Genomic DNA, 16,389 nt, shown 5'->3' on the forward strand with positions numbered 1-16,389 from the left:
CACCATGCTAGCCCCATAGATGCAGTGGTCAGCCCTGGAGATGCTCACATAGCATCTTGGACACAGCTCCAGATCTTGGCTCTGAGTTGGTGCCAGGGAGCCCTGGGAGTGATGTTAGGACACCCTGGGACTGGCATAGACCTTGGGCACTGTTTGCAGGGGATGGTAAGCTGGAAAGACAGATCCTGCAGCAGGCTTTCTGGGTGGAAGAAGACTCCATGGCTTGCAGAAGAAAGAGTTGCAAGATCTGGGGAGCCTCAGTTCATTCCCACTTTGTGGAATTCTCAGTTCTGTTGAGCTGCCTCTTATCCAAGGGATGAGAGGCACAAGCCCGTGAGAGTGGGACAAACAGAGTTCACGTGAGACACACAGTGGGGACACACAGGATATGGACAGACATCAGTCCCTGCCATGGGACACCCATTTGGAGGCACTCTGGAAAAGTCCACATTGCCACAGGAGCTGCCGCGGGAGCTGCTACCTCCTCCCTCCACCCCCCCCTCAACCCCCCCACCCCCCGCTCTCTAACAAGAGGAAACTTTTTAGCACGCCACAATTCTTAGGAGAAATTTATGGCCCATCAGGGAGCCGCGGGCCAGGGCTGCTCTCCGTGAGTGCTTGCAGGGCTTCCTCCCGGCACACAGCTGCTTTGATGCAGCACATGCAGCTCTGCCGCGCCGGAGTCTCCCTCCAGTCCCCTCCCCTCATCCAGCACCCCCATCCCACCCTGCTCTTCCTCCCCAGTGGATCCTGCGGAAACGTGGAGGCAGAGGTAAATTGCACCCTGTCTGATGCCAGCACTGCCGGCTCCTGCCACGCAAACGACCCGGCCGTGCCCTCCTCTCCCAGCCCGTTTCTGCCCTAGGGGAACAGGATCCGTTCAGGGAGGAGCATGGCTGATAGGGCAGAAGTGTCCGGCAGCAGTTCCTGTCCCAGTCCTGCTGACTCACGGCGTGGTGAGTGAGTCAGTGCCCTTTCCCCTCCCTGGATGGAGGCTCTCGACTTAGAGGGATGCTGGGATGCCCAGGGGATGCTTGAGGCGTTTTCTTCAGGCTGCACGTGGGATCACGATGTGGTGCTTGCAGAAATGACAGCATCCCAGCATGGCAGGACCACATGCATCCCCACAGCTGAGCCAGAGCTCATCTCCATGAATTCAGCTCCATGAATTCAGCTCCATGGCAGGGCAGGCTGGCAGAGCATTGTCCAGTCATAGCATTCATCCCCCAGCACAGCATCCACCTCCCAACACAGTATCCATTCCCTCGCAGAACATCCATCCCCTTGCAAAGCATCTGTCCTTGTTCCGAGTGCCCACAGCCACCGCTCTTGCTGGTGCCAGGCCACCATACTGTGCTGTGCTGTGCCATGCTGGACCACTGCATCCCTGCTCCCAGCCTCAGCATCCTCTAGCACCATGCCAAGGACCTGCAGGGGTTTTGATCATCTTTATTCCGGGTGCAGCAGTGGGTGTCCCCACCACAGGATTTTGGAGATGTCCCCCACAGACTGCGACCACAGGTGAGCCCAGAGTCGCTGAGGGAAGGCTGGGGACTGGCCATGCCGGGTCAGCTGTGTCTCTTCCCCGTGTCCTGATTCCGTTGTGTCCCAGTTCGCCTGTACCCCTTCCCGGTTCAGCTGTGCCCCGAATGAGCTGTGACTCGTCCTAGTTCCAGTGTGCTCCGGTTCAGCCATTCCCGATTGAGCCGTGCCCCGGTTTAGCCTGTTCCATCATGGTTCAACTATTCCCGATTGCACCGTGCCCCGGTTCATCCCACCCCAACCAGTTCATCCCGTCCCGGTTCATTCCGTCCCGTCCCGGTCCGCGCGGCCGCTGCGGGCAGCGCAGCGCGGCACAATAGCGCCACCTGCCGGCCCCGCCGGGCGCTTCCCGGTACCGGCGAGAGCCTGACCCATCCCCATCCCGGCTGCAGGGACCCCGGGGACCCTCCGAGTCTGGGGGACCATGGCTCATCCAGGCTGGAGGTTCACCGGGGATTCCCCAGGGCTGGGGACCCCGCCTACATCCTCACCATGGGCTCACGGGTCAGAACCAACAGGGACAGAGAGGGCTGCTGGACATCCTCGGGGCTCTGGCCTAGCGCAGGTGAGGCGTGGAGGAGCCGAGGTAGGTACGGAGGTCGCTGAGGGTGGAGGGGATGATCTTGGCGGGGATGGTCTCCCGGTGGAGTGCCTGGTGGGCAGCGAAGCGGTGGCAGCCCCCGAAGGAGTAGAAGTAATCACCACCCTCACTGCCTTTGACCCAGAGCACGTCGATGGGGGGCACCCGCTCGGGATCTTCCTGGGAAAGCAGAGAGATATCCAAGGGTAACACACCCCAGCACTCCCAGCCTGCCCTGACACCCCGTGACCTGACTGTGCCAGGGCTTGGGTGCTGTCAGCTTCCCCAGCAGTGCCCTCTGAATGAGTGCAGGAGTGGCTGCCTCTGCATCCCGGGGGCTGTGCTCACCTGCAGGGTCTCCATCAGGCTCCGCACCTTTCCCGAATCAAGCTCTGCCGGGATGGGCCGGATGAGGACGCGCATGGGCACGTTGTGCACGTCCGAGATGTGCTGTGTATGGATGCTCCTGTCCTCGTCCTCAGCCATGGCTGTGGCTGTCGGCCAGCCTTTACCTTCCTCTGTCCTGCTCAGCCGAGCTCTCCGCTCTGCCCGGAGCAGTGCAACGCCCAGCCAGGCCCCTCTGCTTCCTCCTTGCCCAGCCATCGTCATCGTCAGGGCCGCCGCCCCACTGTTTTGCAGAGTCACAGTGAAGGGGCAGGACAGGCTTCCGGGCCGGGTGCCAGAGCCGGCTGGCCCGCTGCCTGCTCCGGAGAGCCTGCGGTCAGGGCTGCCCTCGGCTCCCGTTTCCCATGGGACACCCATGGGCACGCGGCAGCTGAGCCCCCCATAAGGTGTGCGGGGTCCCTATCCTGCCCCCTGCGGGTCTGGGGTCCCACCTGGATGTGCTGGGGCGCTAAGGATCATCTGGCAACTGAGAGTTGGGATATGCCCCCCACCTGCCTGGCTGTAACAGGAATATGTCCCCAACCCAGAGCCCCTTCCCTCCTGTGCTGACCTCTATGGGGTCCACAACAAGGAAGATGAGGCATGAAACAACTGCAGAGCTGAGCAGTGATGCTCCACAGCTGGGCAGACATCAAAGAACTTCAGCCCCGAGTCTTTCTAGGTCATTTCTTCAGACCAGTGTTCCAAATGGGGAGAGGCTCCCGGGAAGAACTGGGTCTCCCACCCCTCTGACTGCTGCAACCAGGACACCCTGAATCCACAGCAGGGACATGGTGACAGGGGATGGCCGCTCCCACTGCCCTCACCCTGGCTCCCTGATGTCATGGGAGGTCCCCAGCCCCAGAGCTGACTCTGAAGCATGCAGATGATGGTCAGGGATGGGTCTGTGAGGCTCTGATGTCACTGGAAGCCCAGGGCTCAGCTAGGTCTTTGCTGACAAGCTGGATGCTAAAATTGATTTGCCTTCCCCCATTGGCACCCACATCTGGAAAAGAGGAAATGAGGAAAGACGGGTGGGGAGCAGGAATGCCTGTCTGCCTCTGGGAGCAGAGGCTCTGCTGGGTTGTCGCCACCAGCTAGTTCAAATAAAATTTGCTCACAGAATCCTCCCCACTCATCGCAGTGGCGCCCCGGGGGTGTGTGAACCTTACTGGCACCCTCCCCGGGCTGCCCACCGGGCTCTGCGCCCGCTGCCAGGATTTCACACACTGCTTTACTTCCAGGTCAGCGCTCTGCTGCACTCACAGCCCCCAGCGCTCTCACGAGCAGGGTGGCATCGTAAGGCCTCTTTGTCACAGTCAGGGGTTTTGTGGCTGCTGCCCACTGGCTGAAGGGCTGGCAGGGCCATGTGGGCAGCATGGGATGCTCTGGGAGCCTCAGCCACCCGTTCCCAACAGGCTGCCAGGACATCACCTCTCTGTTTGGGGCAGTTCTCTCCACGGTGCTCCAGCCAAGGAGTGGGCACAGGGCACCGTGGGATGGGCAGGCTGGCAGCTCGCATGCCGCCACCCGCCATCGTCGACACAAATCCCCCAAGACACATGGTTAGTGGCAGAAATCCCTTTTATATCCCTGAATTGCGTTACAAGTAATACTGCGGGTGGCCGGATCTCAGTAGACTTGTCATACTGGGGCTGGCGAGTACAAAACCTGGCAGAAAAAATCTATCATGCACGGAAAATTATTGCTGTAGTATCTGCTATTTACAGGATAGAGGGGCAGCGGCGCAGTGCTCCAAGCTTGCTGGCCTCAGGACACCATGCTCCGTGGAACGGCGCTGGCATCATGGGGAAAACCCGGTGGGGTGCCCGCATGGCCAGGGTGATGCTCATCCCCTCTCTAGGGTGCGGATGTGTGGTCACCGTGCCACGGCAGCGAGGACCATGACAGGGACATCCCCACTCAACCCGTGACCAACACAGGCACCGAGGCAGCGGGAGGAAGACGGTGCAGGGAGGAAGACGGCGCAGGAAGACAGTGTGGGGGTGCGCGAGTGCAGCCCCGCGGGGTGCCGGGCTGAGTCCCAAGTGTTGGGGACCGGCACGGGGTGATGGGGCTGTGGTAACTCGCGGCCCGAGGTAGGAAGCGGAGGTGTGGGTCGGGCCCCGCTCCGGAATGCCGTGCGCGGCTCTGGCTCCGGGGCCGGTGCGAGGGCGCTCCGCCGGGAGGTTGCATAGAGTGGCTGGTTTGTCCCCACTGGGCTGGCGCGGGGCACGGAGCAAAGCAGGAGCCCGTGGCAGCAGGGAAGACAAAGGAGAAAGGCTTTGCCTTTGGGGGAGGCTTGCAGGACATGGAGCCTGGGCTGCCGGGCCAGCTCGTGCCCTCCTGCCTCCGTGCCCGCCACACAGTCCGTTCTCGGGGTCTTGTCCCCGTCCGTGTCGCCGTAGCTGTGTCCTGGGCACGGCAGCTCTGCTGCAGCTCTGCCACCTCCTGCGAGCCAGCACTGGCATGGCCCGGCTAGTCTTGACAAATAAATAGTGAAAAGCATAAGTTATAAATAATATAAATAAGAACATTTAAATAGACTCACCCAAACTTTACAGCTACTCTGATCCCTCCTCCTGAGTGCAGGTGAGGGGCAATGGCGAGGGAGCCGGAAGCCGGCTGGAGAAAGGGCTGGGGATACATGGGGGGATGGTTGGGGATTTGGGTACTACCTGCCTCAGGGCTGGGTCTCCAGCCCAGCTGCCAGCCCAGCCCTTCGCATGGTGAGGGGGGCTGCACCTGCCTGGGGGGGAGCTATTCCCCATCACCGTGGCAGGGGCCAGTTGTGCCTGGTCAAGCCAGGAGCTGGGAGCCAACAGAGGACGTGTTCTGTGGATCTCTGCTGGAAGCCCCTGGCTCTTCCCTTGGCTCTTCCCCTGGCTCTTCCCCTAACTCCAGGGCTGCAAATCTGCAGTGCCAGGGTGAACACTGTGCCATGGAACAGAGGGGCAGCAGGGTGCCCTGTGTGGTGGGCTGCAGGGACACCAGGCTCCAAGGCTGACTGGCAGCCCTGCCCTCTGTCAGCCTCAGTGGCCATCAGTCCTGCCGAGCTGGCAGTAACACCAGCCCGTGGTCGCATCAAGATTAGGGTCAAGCAGAGGGTTTGCTCCTAGTGGGGAGCAGGAAAGTGTCTTTTCTCCCCCAGGATCCCCCAGGAAGAGAAGCAGCAGCTCTAAATAAATAATAGTAATAAATTAAATAAATAGAGGTGAAAGTCACAAGCTAGGGGAGGAAAATCTCTCCTGGGTCTGAAAGAGGTGAAAGAGGTCCACAGGTGAGTCCCCCACAGAGAGACCTGCCTGGCTGCGGGGGTACTCCGGGACCCAGGGGAAAGGAGCTGGATCCCACTGTCAGGGACCCCCTTCCCAGGGAGCAGATGGGGAGTGAGTCTGTGGGGATGTGTCCTCCAGCCTCAGCACAGCAACAAACCAGCTGGCTGCAGCTGCAGGAGTGCTAGCACAGGGACTGGGATCAGGATGGTATAGGGATGGGGATGGGGATGGGGATGGGGATGGGGATGGGGATGGGGATGGGGATGGGGATGGGGAAGGGGATGGGGATGAGGATGAGGATGGGGACAGGATGGGATTTATAAGGGAATAGAAGTGGGCATCGGATGAGATGGGGACAGGGATGGGGAGTGGATAGAAGGATGAGGTTGGGAATGGGGATGTGCCACAGGGCTTGGGGGTCTAGTTCCCTATTGCACAGCTGTGTTCAGAGCCCTTGAAGCAGGCGGACTCGTAGTGCTTGTTGAGGTACGACTTGAGGGCGAAGGTCTTCTCGCACTGCTTGCACTTGTAGTGCTTGAAGGCGGAGTGGGTCTGCATGTGGGCGCGCAGGTTGGAGCGGTCGGCGAAGGCTTTCCCGCAGTGGGAGCAGCCGAACGGTTTCTCCCCGGTGTGGGACCGCATGTGGCCCTGCAGCAGCCAGGGCCGGCTGAAGGCTTTGCCGCACACGTCGCACTTGTGCTTGAGGTTGTGGGTGAGGACGTGCATGGCCAGGGCGGGCATGGAGACGTACGCCTTCCCGCAGGTGGGGCATTTCCTCGCCATCTTGCTGTCCAGGCTGCGGTGGGTCTGCTTGTGCCGGCTGAGGTTGGAGGAGGTGGCGTAGGTCTTGCCGCACTCGGGGCAGGAGTGACGGTGGCTGCCACGGCGCTGGCTCTCGCTGCGCCGGCGCGACCGCCCGTCCGTGATGAAGAAGGCATCCATGGAGTAGCTGTCTGTCACTGCTGCCTCCCCATTGAAGTAGCGGGCGGAAAAGCTGGACTGGGGACTCTCAGGATCGCTGTACTCCTCATGGCCGGGTGCGTAGGCTGGGTCTGGTGGCGGTGGTGGCAGGCCTTGCTTCTTGTCAGTGTCATAGCCGGCTGGCGCCAGGCAGTGCTGGAGGTACCCTGTGGAAACAACACAGTGGGGTCATAGTCCCTCCAGAGCAGCCTCACCAGGGACAGGAAAAGGCCACAAGCTAAAATTTCCTATAGGAGGTATAGAACCAGGGTTGTCCCCCCCCAAACTGGTTCCTGTCTCTGCAGAGCCACTGAGCATCAGAGCTGCATTGTCCTGCCCTGGCTCCTGTCTGCATCTGTCAGCAGGATGGGTCCCATCCCGCAGGGCTGCCTGGGATGGGAACTGGGGATGGAGCTGCAGAATGTCCAGCTGCGTCTGCCCCAGCTGCGGGCAGCCCCCGGGGGCCATTAGCCGTCAGACAGCTGTCAGTGCTGGGAGCTCATTGTTCACCGGGGCCATGCCGGTAATGAGCTATGCTCCATGGGCAGCCAGGATAAGGATGCTCCAGGTTCCTCTTCCTCAGTAAAGGGGCTGGGAAACGGCCCCCCCCCCCCCCCCCCCCCATCTCTTTGCTGTCCTCGTAGGGCCTATTCCCTGGAGATGGGACAGCACCAGGAGGGTAGCAGCACTAGATCCCTGGCCTCCTGCCAAACTGAGTGACCCACAGCCCTCCCAGATGTGGAGTCAGGCTCAGGTACAACTCCACTGGTGTCACACACATGTTACATTGGTGCAAGTCTGCTCATGACACTACTTTGTATGTGGGACTCCCAGTGTGTGTCAGAGTGGGCGCTGCATTGGCATCCCAGTCCCTCTGTGCCGTCACACAAAGGTCACCGCAGGAGCTGCACTGCAGCCCCCCCCCCCCCCCCACCAGGCCAGCAATCCTGGGGATATACTGGGACCCCAAGACCCCCAGAATGGTCCCAGCAATCCCCTGCCTTGTGCACACTGGTCCTTGCAAGCTGCTTCAGAGGCCTCAACCCCATTGATAGTGACAGAGGGGCTATCAGGAGCTTGAGGTCAGTGCACAGCTGGGCTGACCCATGCACACCGTGAGGCAGCAGAGACATCCCACCACAGCTGCAGCCAAGCATCCCCTAAATCCACACATTCTCTGGCAGCACCCATGGGACCCCTTGGCAAGGAAAGGCTGCTGTTTGTCCTGTGGTGGCCAGGGGTGCCTACTGTGAGGAGGGGGCTGTGTGGCAGGGGCAGAGCTGGGCCCCCCCGTCCCCCGCGCCGTGCTGACAGCGCGGGCTGTGCAGAAAGCGCTCTGCTCAGCAATTTCTCACGCTGCCTCCGAGCATGCAGCAAGGTTATTTCCAGGAGAGCAGCGTCGGCAGCTTCTGCCCAGCTGCAGCACATCCCTCCCCCACCGGCTCCTGATTGTTAGGGGTGAGCAGAGGACCCCCAGGCCAGATAGGCTTCGCACCTCGACCCCTGGCAGGGAAAGCCCACGAAGGGGTGGGGAGCACTTGTAAAGGGGGGATAAGCGCCGCAGCGGCTGGGCGATGTTAGATTATACATGGCTGGATCAGGCCCATTCCCGCATCCAGCTCCTCTTCCCAATCCACGAACAGCCAGGACCCCCCAGCCTATACAACAGACCCCCCGACCCACGGCCAGCTCCTCTTTCTGGGCAGATGCCCGGGCTGCCCCGTTGGGAGGCTGTGCCAAGCCCGGGGAACTCCGAGCCCACCCCAGTGTTTACCCACAGGACGGGATTCCGAGGACCATGGCCACCCCCAGTCCAGCCTTTGCACCTCTCCTTCTGCTGGGGGTATCCCCTATTCTCCCCTCCCCACTACCCCTGCCCTGGAGGGCGCCAGGCCCCCCCGCGCTCCCAGGGGGGCTCGGGGCACCGCTGCGAACAATGAAACCCTCCGGCACGCCGAGGCTGCCGCCCCCCGCCGCCCCCCGCCGCCCCCGCAAACCGGTTGTTTCTTACCCCCCAACTTGTCGTGGGAAGGAGCCCACCTTGGTGCCCCATGGGAGGGGGGGACTCGGGGCTGCCCACGGAGCTGACGCTGTCACGCAGGGGATGTTTCCCCCAAGGACCAACTTCGGCAGCGTCCGGTGGCCCCGGAGCCGGGGAAAAGACGACGACGAAGGATGACACACCCCACCCCGCAACCCTCGCTCGCCGCGGGACACAACGCGGGGACCCCCTCCCCGTCCTGCCCTGCGTCCCCCCCGTGTCTCCTTCCCGGTGCCCAACCGGGCGCACAGACAATAGAGGCGGGGGGGCCCCTCCGGACCCCCGGCCCCGCACTCACCATCGCCGGCGGCGGGGCCGGGCAGCGTGTAGGGGGGCTCCAGGGGGGCGTAGGGGGGCGCGGGGGCCCCGGCGGCCGGGAACGCCTCCGCTTTCAGCTTCTTCACCAGGAAGGAGCGGGGCATGGCGGGGCCGGGCAGCGCTGGACACCTCCGGTACCGGCACCGCCACCGGCCCCGGCCCCCGCACCGGCCCCGGCCCCCCCCCCCCGCCCGGCCCCGGCGCTCGGCCCCGGCGGTGCGCACGGAGAGGCGCGGGGAGGCGAGTGCGAGGGGCGGGGAGGCGGCAGGGCGGCGAGGAGGAGGAGGAGGAGGAGGAAGAGAAGGAGGTGGGGAAGAGGGGGAGGAGGAGGAGGAAGGCAGGCGGTCGGGGGGGAGGGGGCCGTTTCGCCCGGCCGCGCCCGGAGCCCCCCCAGAGCCCCCCGAGCCGCCGGCAGCGCGGGGTGCCCCGGGCATCACGACACTGTGGGGTCCCTGGTCCCTCCCCCGGTTCCTCCCCCAACCCCGGCCACGGACAATGGGGACACACAGGGGGACGGGGGGAGACGGGGAGGGGGGGGGGCACATGCCTCTGCCTCCCACCGCCTTTGTCTCCCCGCCGCCAGTCCCCGGGGCCAGGGAAGAACGGGTCTGCCGAGCGGGAGTCCTCATCCCCATCCCTGTCCCCTGTCCCCATTCCTGTTCCTGCTTCTTGTCCCTTTCTCCTTTCCTTGTCCTTGCTCCCTGTTCCTATCCCTGTCCCCGGTTCCCATTCCCATCCATCTTTCCTGTTCTCATCTCTGTCCACAGCCCCTTTCCACTGACCCCTTTCCCTTTTCCCTTCTCCCTTCCCCTGTACCTTTTTCTCTGTCCTCAACATTTTCCCGTCTTTCCTGCTCTCACCTCTGTCCCACGTCTGTTTTGTCTCTATCCCTGCCCACTGTTCCCATCCCTCTTTGCCCACCTTCTCTCCCCTTCCCCTTCCCCTGTCCCTGTCCCACTCCTAGTCCCCAGGAAGCACCGTGACCTTCGGAACCGCAACAATAGCCGGGCTCGTGGCAGTTCATTGTTCCCGGCCAGAGCCCACACTCTTACTCCCCCCTCGTTTCATTGGAGCCCTCACTCCCACTCCCCCCCCCTCCTCTCTGCGCTCCACTGCAGGCAGCTGGTGGTCCGGAGCTGCCTTTTCCTGCAGTTGTGCCATCTGAGGGCCAGTGGGTGACACGGGGACCTGACTTGCAGCTGGCCGTGCTCTCCCTGAGCCTTGTGCAATGCTGAGAGTGTTGCAGCACTTAATAAGGATGGTTCATCCGCTGTCACCGCAGGCAGAGTGCCGGCATGGCTGGCACGGGGCAGCCCTGGGCACACTAGCCCCTTTGGCCACGGATGTGGCACCTGATCTGGGGACCAAAAGCAGCATCCCCACAGGGATCCCCACATGGGCCTGCCTGCAGAAAGCCATGTCTGCTCCTCCAGTTGTGCCCAGAGCCACATCTAGAGCCAGCCCTGCATCGCAGTGCCCTTTCTCCACTGCTTTGTGTATACTCCACAGCCCAGGGCATCCCACAGCATCCCACAGGATCCTATAGCCCAGGGCATCTCACAGCTCACATCATTCCACAGTCTAGATCACCCCACAGACCACAGCATCCCACAACATCCCACAGGATTTGATATCTCACAGAATCCCACAGCATCTGATATCCCACAGTACACCACAGCATCTCACAGCATCTGATATCTCACAGCATCCCACAGCTAAGTGTATCCCGTGGGTCACAGCATACCCCATCCCAGAGCATCCCATATCCACAGCATTCCACATCCTACAGGATCCTAGGGCTGCTCCCCATGTGGGCTGGGGTCTCTCCACTTGCTCCCACAGCGCTTGGCCAGGGATTGCTGGCAGCACCACAAGCCCCATCTGTGCCTGCAGCGCTGCCCTGACGTCAAGGCTCTGCCAAGTTCAAGGTCACCTCTCCCGCAGGGCTGCGGCCCGAGGGGACATTGCCTGCCGGGCTGCTCGCAGCATCCCACACACTCACTGGGCTCCCGGCCCTCGCTCCCTGATTTATTTATCCGTGCGTGTGCTTGCTCTCTCCTGGAAGGCACGTCTGCAGAACGGGAGATTACTTACGCCCTAGTTGGGCCTGCCTGCCCGCTGCCCGCTGCCTGCCCGCTGCCTGCCCGCTGCCTGTCCGCTGCCTGCTGCCTGCCTGCCCGCTGCCCTGGGATTTTGTCTCTCTCCAGGCTGCGGTGTAATAAGGGAGGTAATTAAGTGTAAAAGGCAGGAGGAGGGAGGGCTGGGAGGGGGGAGCAGCCCCAGCTCCTTTCGGAGGCAGGGGACTGCGATAATGTATGGTAATAACCGCAGCCAGCCCTGCCGAGCTGATAGCGCTGACGGCAGCGCCTGGGCCCCCCCAAACCTGCCCCCGCCACTGTGGGGAGGGGGAGCGGCACCAGAAGAAAGGCTCAGCCTTCCTCCACCGGGTTTGTGCCTTCCTGAGCAGCTGTATGGAAATAATTCCCATCGGAGGCAATTGTTTCTCAGACAAGAGGGAGGGGGCTGTGGGGGTAACTGTGGGTGAGGGGTTTTGGGGGCTCCCAAGGGCAGGATCATCCTCTTGGGGGGCAGGAGGAGAGAGGTCAGGTCCCTACTCCAGCTTCCAGTCTACCCACAAGGGACATATCCTGCTACTGGAATGAGACAAGCTGCCCCTTGGTGCCCCCACATCTCCCGGGGGTCCTCAGTTCCCTCATCCTCCATGGATCCTGGACATGGACTGTGAGGTCAGCCAGGATTTGCCAGAAGATACTCACTAGTGCCAGGAAGCAGAGCCCTCACTTGTGCCCGCTTTGCTGCCTCAGCTGCAGGACCCCCACCACTGCCAGCTTGGGGGGCTGCTGGCCATTAGGTATTCCAATCTCGTCCTTCCCAGAGGCGCCCGGGTCGCAGCCGGAGCCCCGAAGTGGCTCCAGTCCGTGGTCTGGTGCTGCCGCCGGCGCAAGGAGCAGATGCCAGACAAAGGGCCGGGGACAAAGGCCCGGCTGCCTCATGCCCCAGGGAAGGGGTGCAGGCGTGTGCAGGGCACAGGTGCTGTCCCATCCCAGGGCTGCTGCTGCCCTGACCTCCCGTGCCCGCCATGCCCCAGTGTCCACCCGGCCCCCGCCCCGGCTGGCATGGCTGGGGCACAGTTGGGTACCAGGTGGGCCAACCCTGGCACTGGTGCTGTGCTACCCATGCCATGGGCACTGTGCCTGCACTGCTCTGGTGCGAGGCTCTGCTGTGGCCCCTCTCTAGCTCTGCTTGTTTCAAGGTACAGCAAGGGCTGAAATGGAGTGCAGGGGGGCATAGGGCTCTGGGGAGGGAGCAGAAAGCATAGGTGGGACCACAGCAGAGGGTGGCAAATATCACGTTGCTTGAGTCCCACTGTGCCTCAGTTTCCCCAGCTGCCACTGGAGGGCTTGTGAATTTTCCATGTTCCCCCACTGTTCCCCTCCCCATGGCTGCCTTTGTCCCCACTCCCTCCAGCTGGTCGCAAGCCCCCTGTCTGGGGGCAGCTGCCACAGCACAGGGCCGGGAACGCCACCAGTGCTGCTGCGTGCAGCTGGGGCTGTGCCCACCCACAGAGTCCAGGGGGGCTTTAGAGCATGATGCCAAATGGTGCCAGACCCCCAGGGGAAGGGACTGGACATGGCTCCAGTTGAAAGGTACCCAGGTGGGGGGCACTGGCACAGATAGCCCCTTCAGCATCGGGGATGCGGGCAGCAGGGAGGCAGAGAGACGAGTAAAACACCTTCTATTGTTTTCAGATGATCGGAACACCCCGTGCCCAGGCTGGGGACAAAGCCCTGGAGAAGCTGCTCCCTGGCAGAGCCCATCAGGGAGCTGCATTTGCAGCCGTCCTGGTCCCAGGGCTGCTTCCCAGCCAGCCAGCCCTCCTGATTTTGGGAGCTCGTGCTGGCAAGAGCGGCAGTCTTAGGGGTGTCCACCCCACTCATGCTGGGCACTGCAGGCTGCAGTAGTCAGCAGATTTGAAAAGGCCATAGACGTTGACAAGGGGGAACATGAGCAGTGCCCCGAGGAGGGAGCCCAGCTGCTCCAGCGCCCCGTACCACACCAGAGCGCTGCGGCTGCAGCTCCGCAGGATCACCCCGGCCATCACCTTCATGTAGGAGAGTGTCCCAGTGAACAGCACCCAGGAGAAGACCTGGTGGCACAGGTGGAAAAATGGTCAGTGCCAGGGGTTCCCCACTGTGGGGACATTGTGGTAAGGTCAGATTCAGGTGTGGCATCAAAGACCTCTCTGAGTGAGAGGGACGCAGTGACTTACGATGATGACATTGCCCCACTGGGACTGCTGGAGGAGTGGGCAGGGACTCATCACTGCGATGGCCATATTGTAGGCACCAAAGCCAGTCCCTGCCATGGTGAGGATGACCATCAGGGTCAGGGACCTGCAAAGGACATGTGAGTGTCACTGGAGAACACTACTTGTCCCTAGTGAGCAGCACAGGCATGCAGCACATTCTGGCTCCTTGCTGGCTCCATTCTCCTTTCCTAGGGTGTCTGTGCTGCCAGGGCATGGACACCCCACAGATCCTCTCCCACCCAGTGCCTACACCCCCAGCCCTTGCAAAGTAGGGGCCATTATTGGAGCAGAAGCTCCTGGTATGCACCCTGCTGCAACCCCCAGGGCCCTGCAACCCACCTGCTGGGCAGGAACATGGCCACGATGCAGGCGAGGGGGTTGGCCATGGAGCTAAGTGTGGTTGCCAGGTGGTAGGTGGTGTGTCCGTAGGGCAGGCAGGAGTAGGACTGCACAGATGGCAGGACCCCATTGGTCAGGGCACTCACCCAGGTGACGAGGAGGTAGATGAGGGTGAGCTGAGTGAGGGAGTAGGAGACCTTCTGTGGCAGGATGTCCCCAGGTCCCTTGGGATCCTTTGGCCATGAGCAGCCTCTGCTCAGCTGTGAGTCAGCTCCCTCATCGAGGATCTGGTCAAATGAGTTCAGCACAATGTTGCTGGGAAAGAGGTGCTGCTGAGAGAGCTCCCACACCTTGGGCTGCCGAGTGAGGAAAAAGAAGGCCAGCAAGCAGGTCAGCATCATTGCAGTCATGAGCAGGAAAAAGATGAGGGTGGAGAAGTTGGGTGGGAGGTACTGTGTCTCCCGCCGGAAGATGGTGCTCTCCACAGTCTCATTGCCAGTGGTGCTGTTGACCTTGTAGCTGACATTGGTGCAGCTGGAGATACCAGAGCCCTGGCCCAGGGCAATGAGAGCAGGGATCAGCCCACTTAGTCCTTCACCTATGAAGAAGGTGTTCGTGTACTGGGGCTGCAGCTGCATCATAAAGGGCAGGAAGGTGACAGAGGAGGTGCAGTCCACCAGGGCCAGGAAGAAGGTAAGGATTAGGAAAGGGATGCTGTGGGATGTCCTGGCAATGAGGGACGTGTGGTTCCAGAGGAAAGCCAGGAGCAAGCAGGCAATGACACCCACGGACACGATCACATAGATAACAACCACCTCCTTCAGCAAGCCGGGCCGAAAGCGATTCATGAGGGTGACAAATAGTGGTCCCACGTTGGCCATCTGGATGATGATGGTGATGTAGGAGGGGAGGTACCACTGCTCCGGCAGCACCGTCACCAGCAGTGGCACCTCTACCCACAGCCCGTTGACGGCCACCCAGGAGCCCATGCCAAAGGCACAGGCCAGAAGGTGGGTGAGCAGTGCCATGGCTCAGGGATGGGTGCCTGGGCCAGGGAGTGATGCTGCTCTGCTGTGGGGAGAGACTTTGATAAGTGGTGAGGTGAGATCTTCCAGATCCTGGCCCTGTCCTCCTACGACCACTGCCTGTGTTGGCAGAACAGCTTCCCTCCTACGTGCTGTGAGGGTGTGGGACCCACAGCACAACCCAGCCCCACTTTGCCCTCTGCAAGCCCTGTGGACCCCCCTGCCCCCTCCAAGTGATGATACAGTGCCCTCCTGCCCTGGGTGTGGATCATGATGAGCTTCACCTAGTTTCATCCCGGAGGGCTGAGGCTTGGCAGCAGCAGGTGCTTTACCCAGGAGGGCATTGAACCTGTGCCAGCTCACGTTGCAGCTCCGTGCAGCCTGGAAAGGCTCGGCATAGCCGGGCGCAGGGTTAAGAGGGCTCTCACCTGAGGGCTGAGCGGTCTGAGCAGCTGCTCCGCTGGGAATGGACGCCTCGTACCTCCCACTGCATCTGCAGGGCAGGACGATGCAGCGCCCGTCCCCTCCCAGCCAGGACCCGAGCGATCCCGTCACGCTCCGGTGGCTGCGGGAGACAGGCCCCAGCAGCCCAACCTGCAGCCCAGCCTCTGCTCGTACCAGTCCGCTGAGTCAGCTGAGCTCCGGACACATCCCTTACCCACTCCCATCCCGCTCCTGGGCACAACTCTCACGTCCCGCTTCCCTACGTTCCCGTGCCCCCGCGGTCCCGCAGAGCCGACTCCAGCCCTCTCCGGGGCGCTGAGGCCGCCAGAGGAAACTCGGGTCTCACGGGGCTGAGCCTGGAGGGTACAACGACCCAGCCACGGCCCCGGCCCCGTGGGGAGACATCGGGCTGGGAGCAGGAGGCAGGAAGGAAACGAGCTCCGGTCTGACCGGTGCGTCGGCAATCTCCCAAGGGTAACTCACTGCGCTTTGGGGGAACCGGCAGCACCACGCGGGCGGGAGCCAGTCCTGGCTGCCGGAGCAATGACGTGACGCGGGCGCGTCACCACCTCCGGATGCGGACGGTTGACAGCCTGAACCTGCTCTGTTCTTCGTCTTGGTCCCAGCTGGCAGAGTCTCCAGCTCAGGGGGGTTATTATTCTTGGCGGTGTCCTGGACTTTGTCCTTGTCCCCGCCTGAACTGTGTCCCACCTATCACAGACTCTTCTTGCAGGTGCAAGTGTCACCCGGTGAGGGCTCCTTGTCCCCATCAGGATCTCTGCGGGGTCACGGGTTGGCATGGGGCGCTGGGAAACCTCCGAATGTGGCAGCTGTCCCACCTCGGGACACTGCGGGAACCAAGCCGCGAACCAGCGGATGAGCCATTTACACCTGTCGGGAGGTGACACGGGTGAGGAGACAGACCCCTGGTCACCCCCAGCAGGACCCCACCCCTCCCGTCCCGGGACCCACCGCCCCAGGACGCCTCATGGCAGCTCTTCCCCCAGCACCCACCGGGTGTCGCTGGGAGAGCGGGCTGCAGCCCTGCAAAACCTGGGGCTGCCTTCTCCCGTCTGCTTCCCTGCCCTACCTGTCTGCGGTGCCCGTACCTGTCTGTCCCTGTCCCTCCGGGGGACTACAGTTCGCTC

At 62.2% G+C, this 16,389-nt stretch overlaps 3 protein-coding genes across 3 annotated transcripts; all 3 read right to left on the bottom strand.

Annotated features, from left to right (window-relative positions):
* Nucleotides 1–1,432: 1,432 nt before the first annotated feature.
* On the bottom strand, nucleotides 1,433–4,043 carry SRXN1 (sulfiredoxin 1). The gene is made up of 4 exons (XM_062504957.1): nucleotides 3,773–4,043; nucleotides 3,466–3,512; nucleotides 2,471–2,926; nucleotides 1,433–2,302 (listed from the first exon to the last, which is right to left on the bottom strand). Exons 1-4 carry the CDS (start codon nucleotides 4,041–4,043, stop codon nucleotides 2,099–2,101), a joined length of 978 nt encoding a protein of 325 aa, XP_062360941.1. The 3' UTR covers nucleotides 1,433–2,098.
* A 2,161-nt stretch (nucleotides 4,044–6,204) lies between these two features.
* SCRT2 (scratch family transcriptional repressor 2) lies at nucleotides 6,205–9,207 on the bottom strand. The gene is made up of 2 exons (XM_062505303.1): nucleotides 9,084–9,207; nucleotides 6,205–6,911 (listed from the first exon to the last, which is right to left on the bottom strand). The coding sequence occupies exons 1-2, from the start codon at nucleotides 9,205–9,207 to the stop codon at nucleotides 6,205–6,207; spliced, it is 831 nt and encodes a 276-aa protein (XP_062361287.1).
* Nucleotides 9,208–13,058: 3,851 nt separating this feature from the next.
* On the bottom strand, nucleotides 13,059–14,800 carry SLC52A3 (solute carrier family 52 member 3). Its single transcript, XM_062505177.1, has 3 exons — nucleotides 13,773–14,800; nucleotides 13,395–13,518; nucleotides 13,059–13,271 (listed from the first exon to the last, which is right to left on the bottom strand). Exons 1-3 carry the CDS (start codon nucleotides 14,798–14,800, stop codon nucleotides 13,059–13,061), a joined length of 1,365 nt encoding a protein of 454 aa, XP_062361161.1.
* Nucleotides 14,801–16,389: the final 1,589 nt, after the last annotated feature.

Source organism: Cinclus cinclus, chromosome 18 (genome assembly GCF_963662255.1).
Source record: "Cinclus cinclus chromosome 18, bCinCin1.1, whole genome shotgun sequence".
In the NCBI taxonomy this organism is placed as follows: domain Eukaryota; kingdom Metazoa; phylum Chordata; class Aves; order Passeriformes; family Cinclidae; genus Cinclus; species Cinclus cinclus.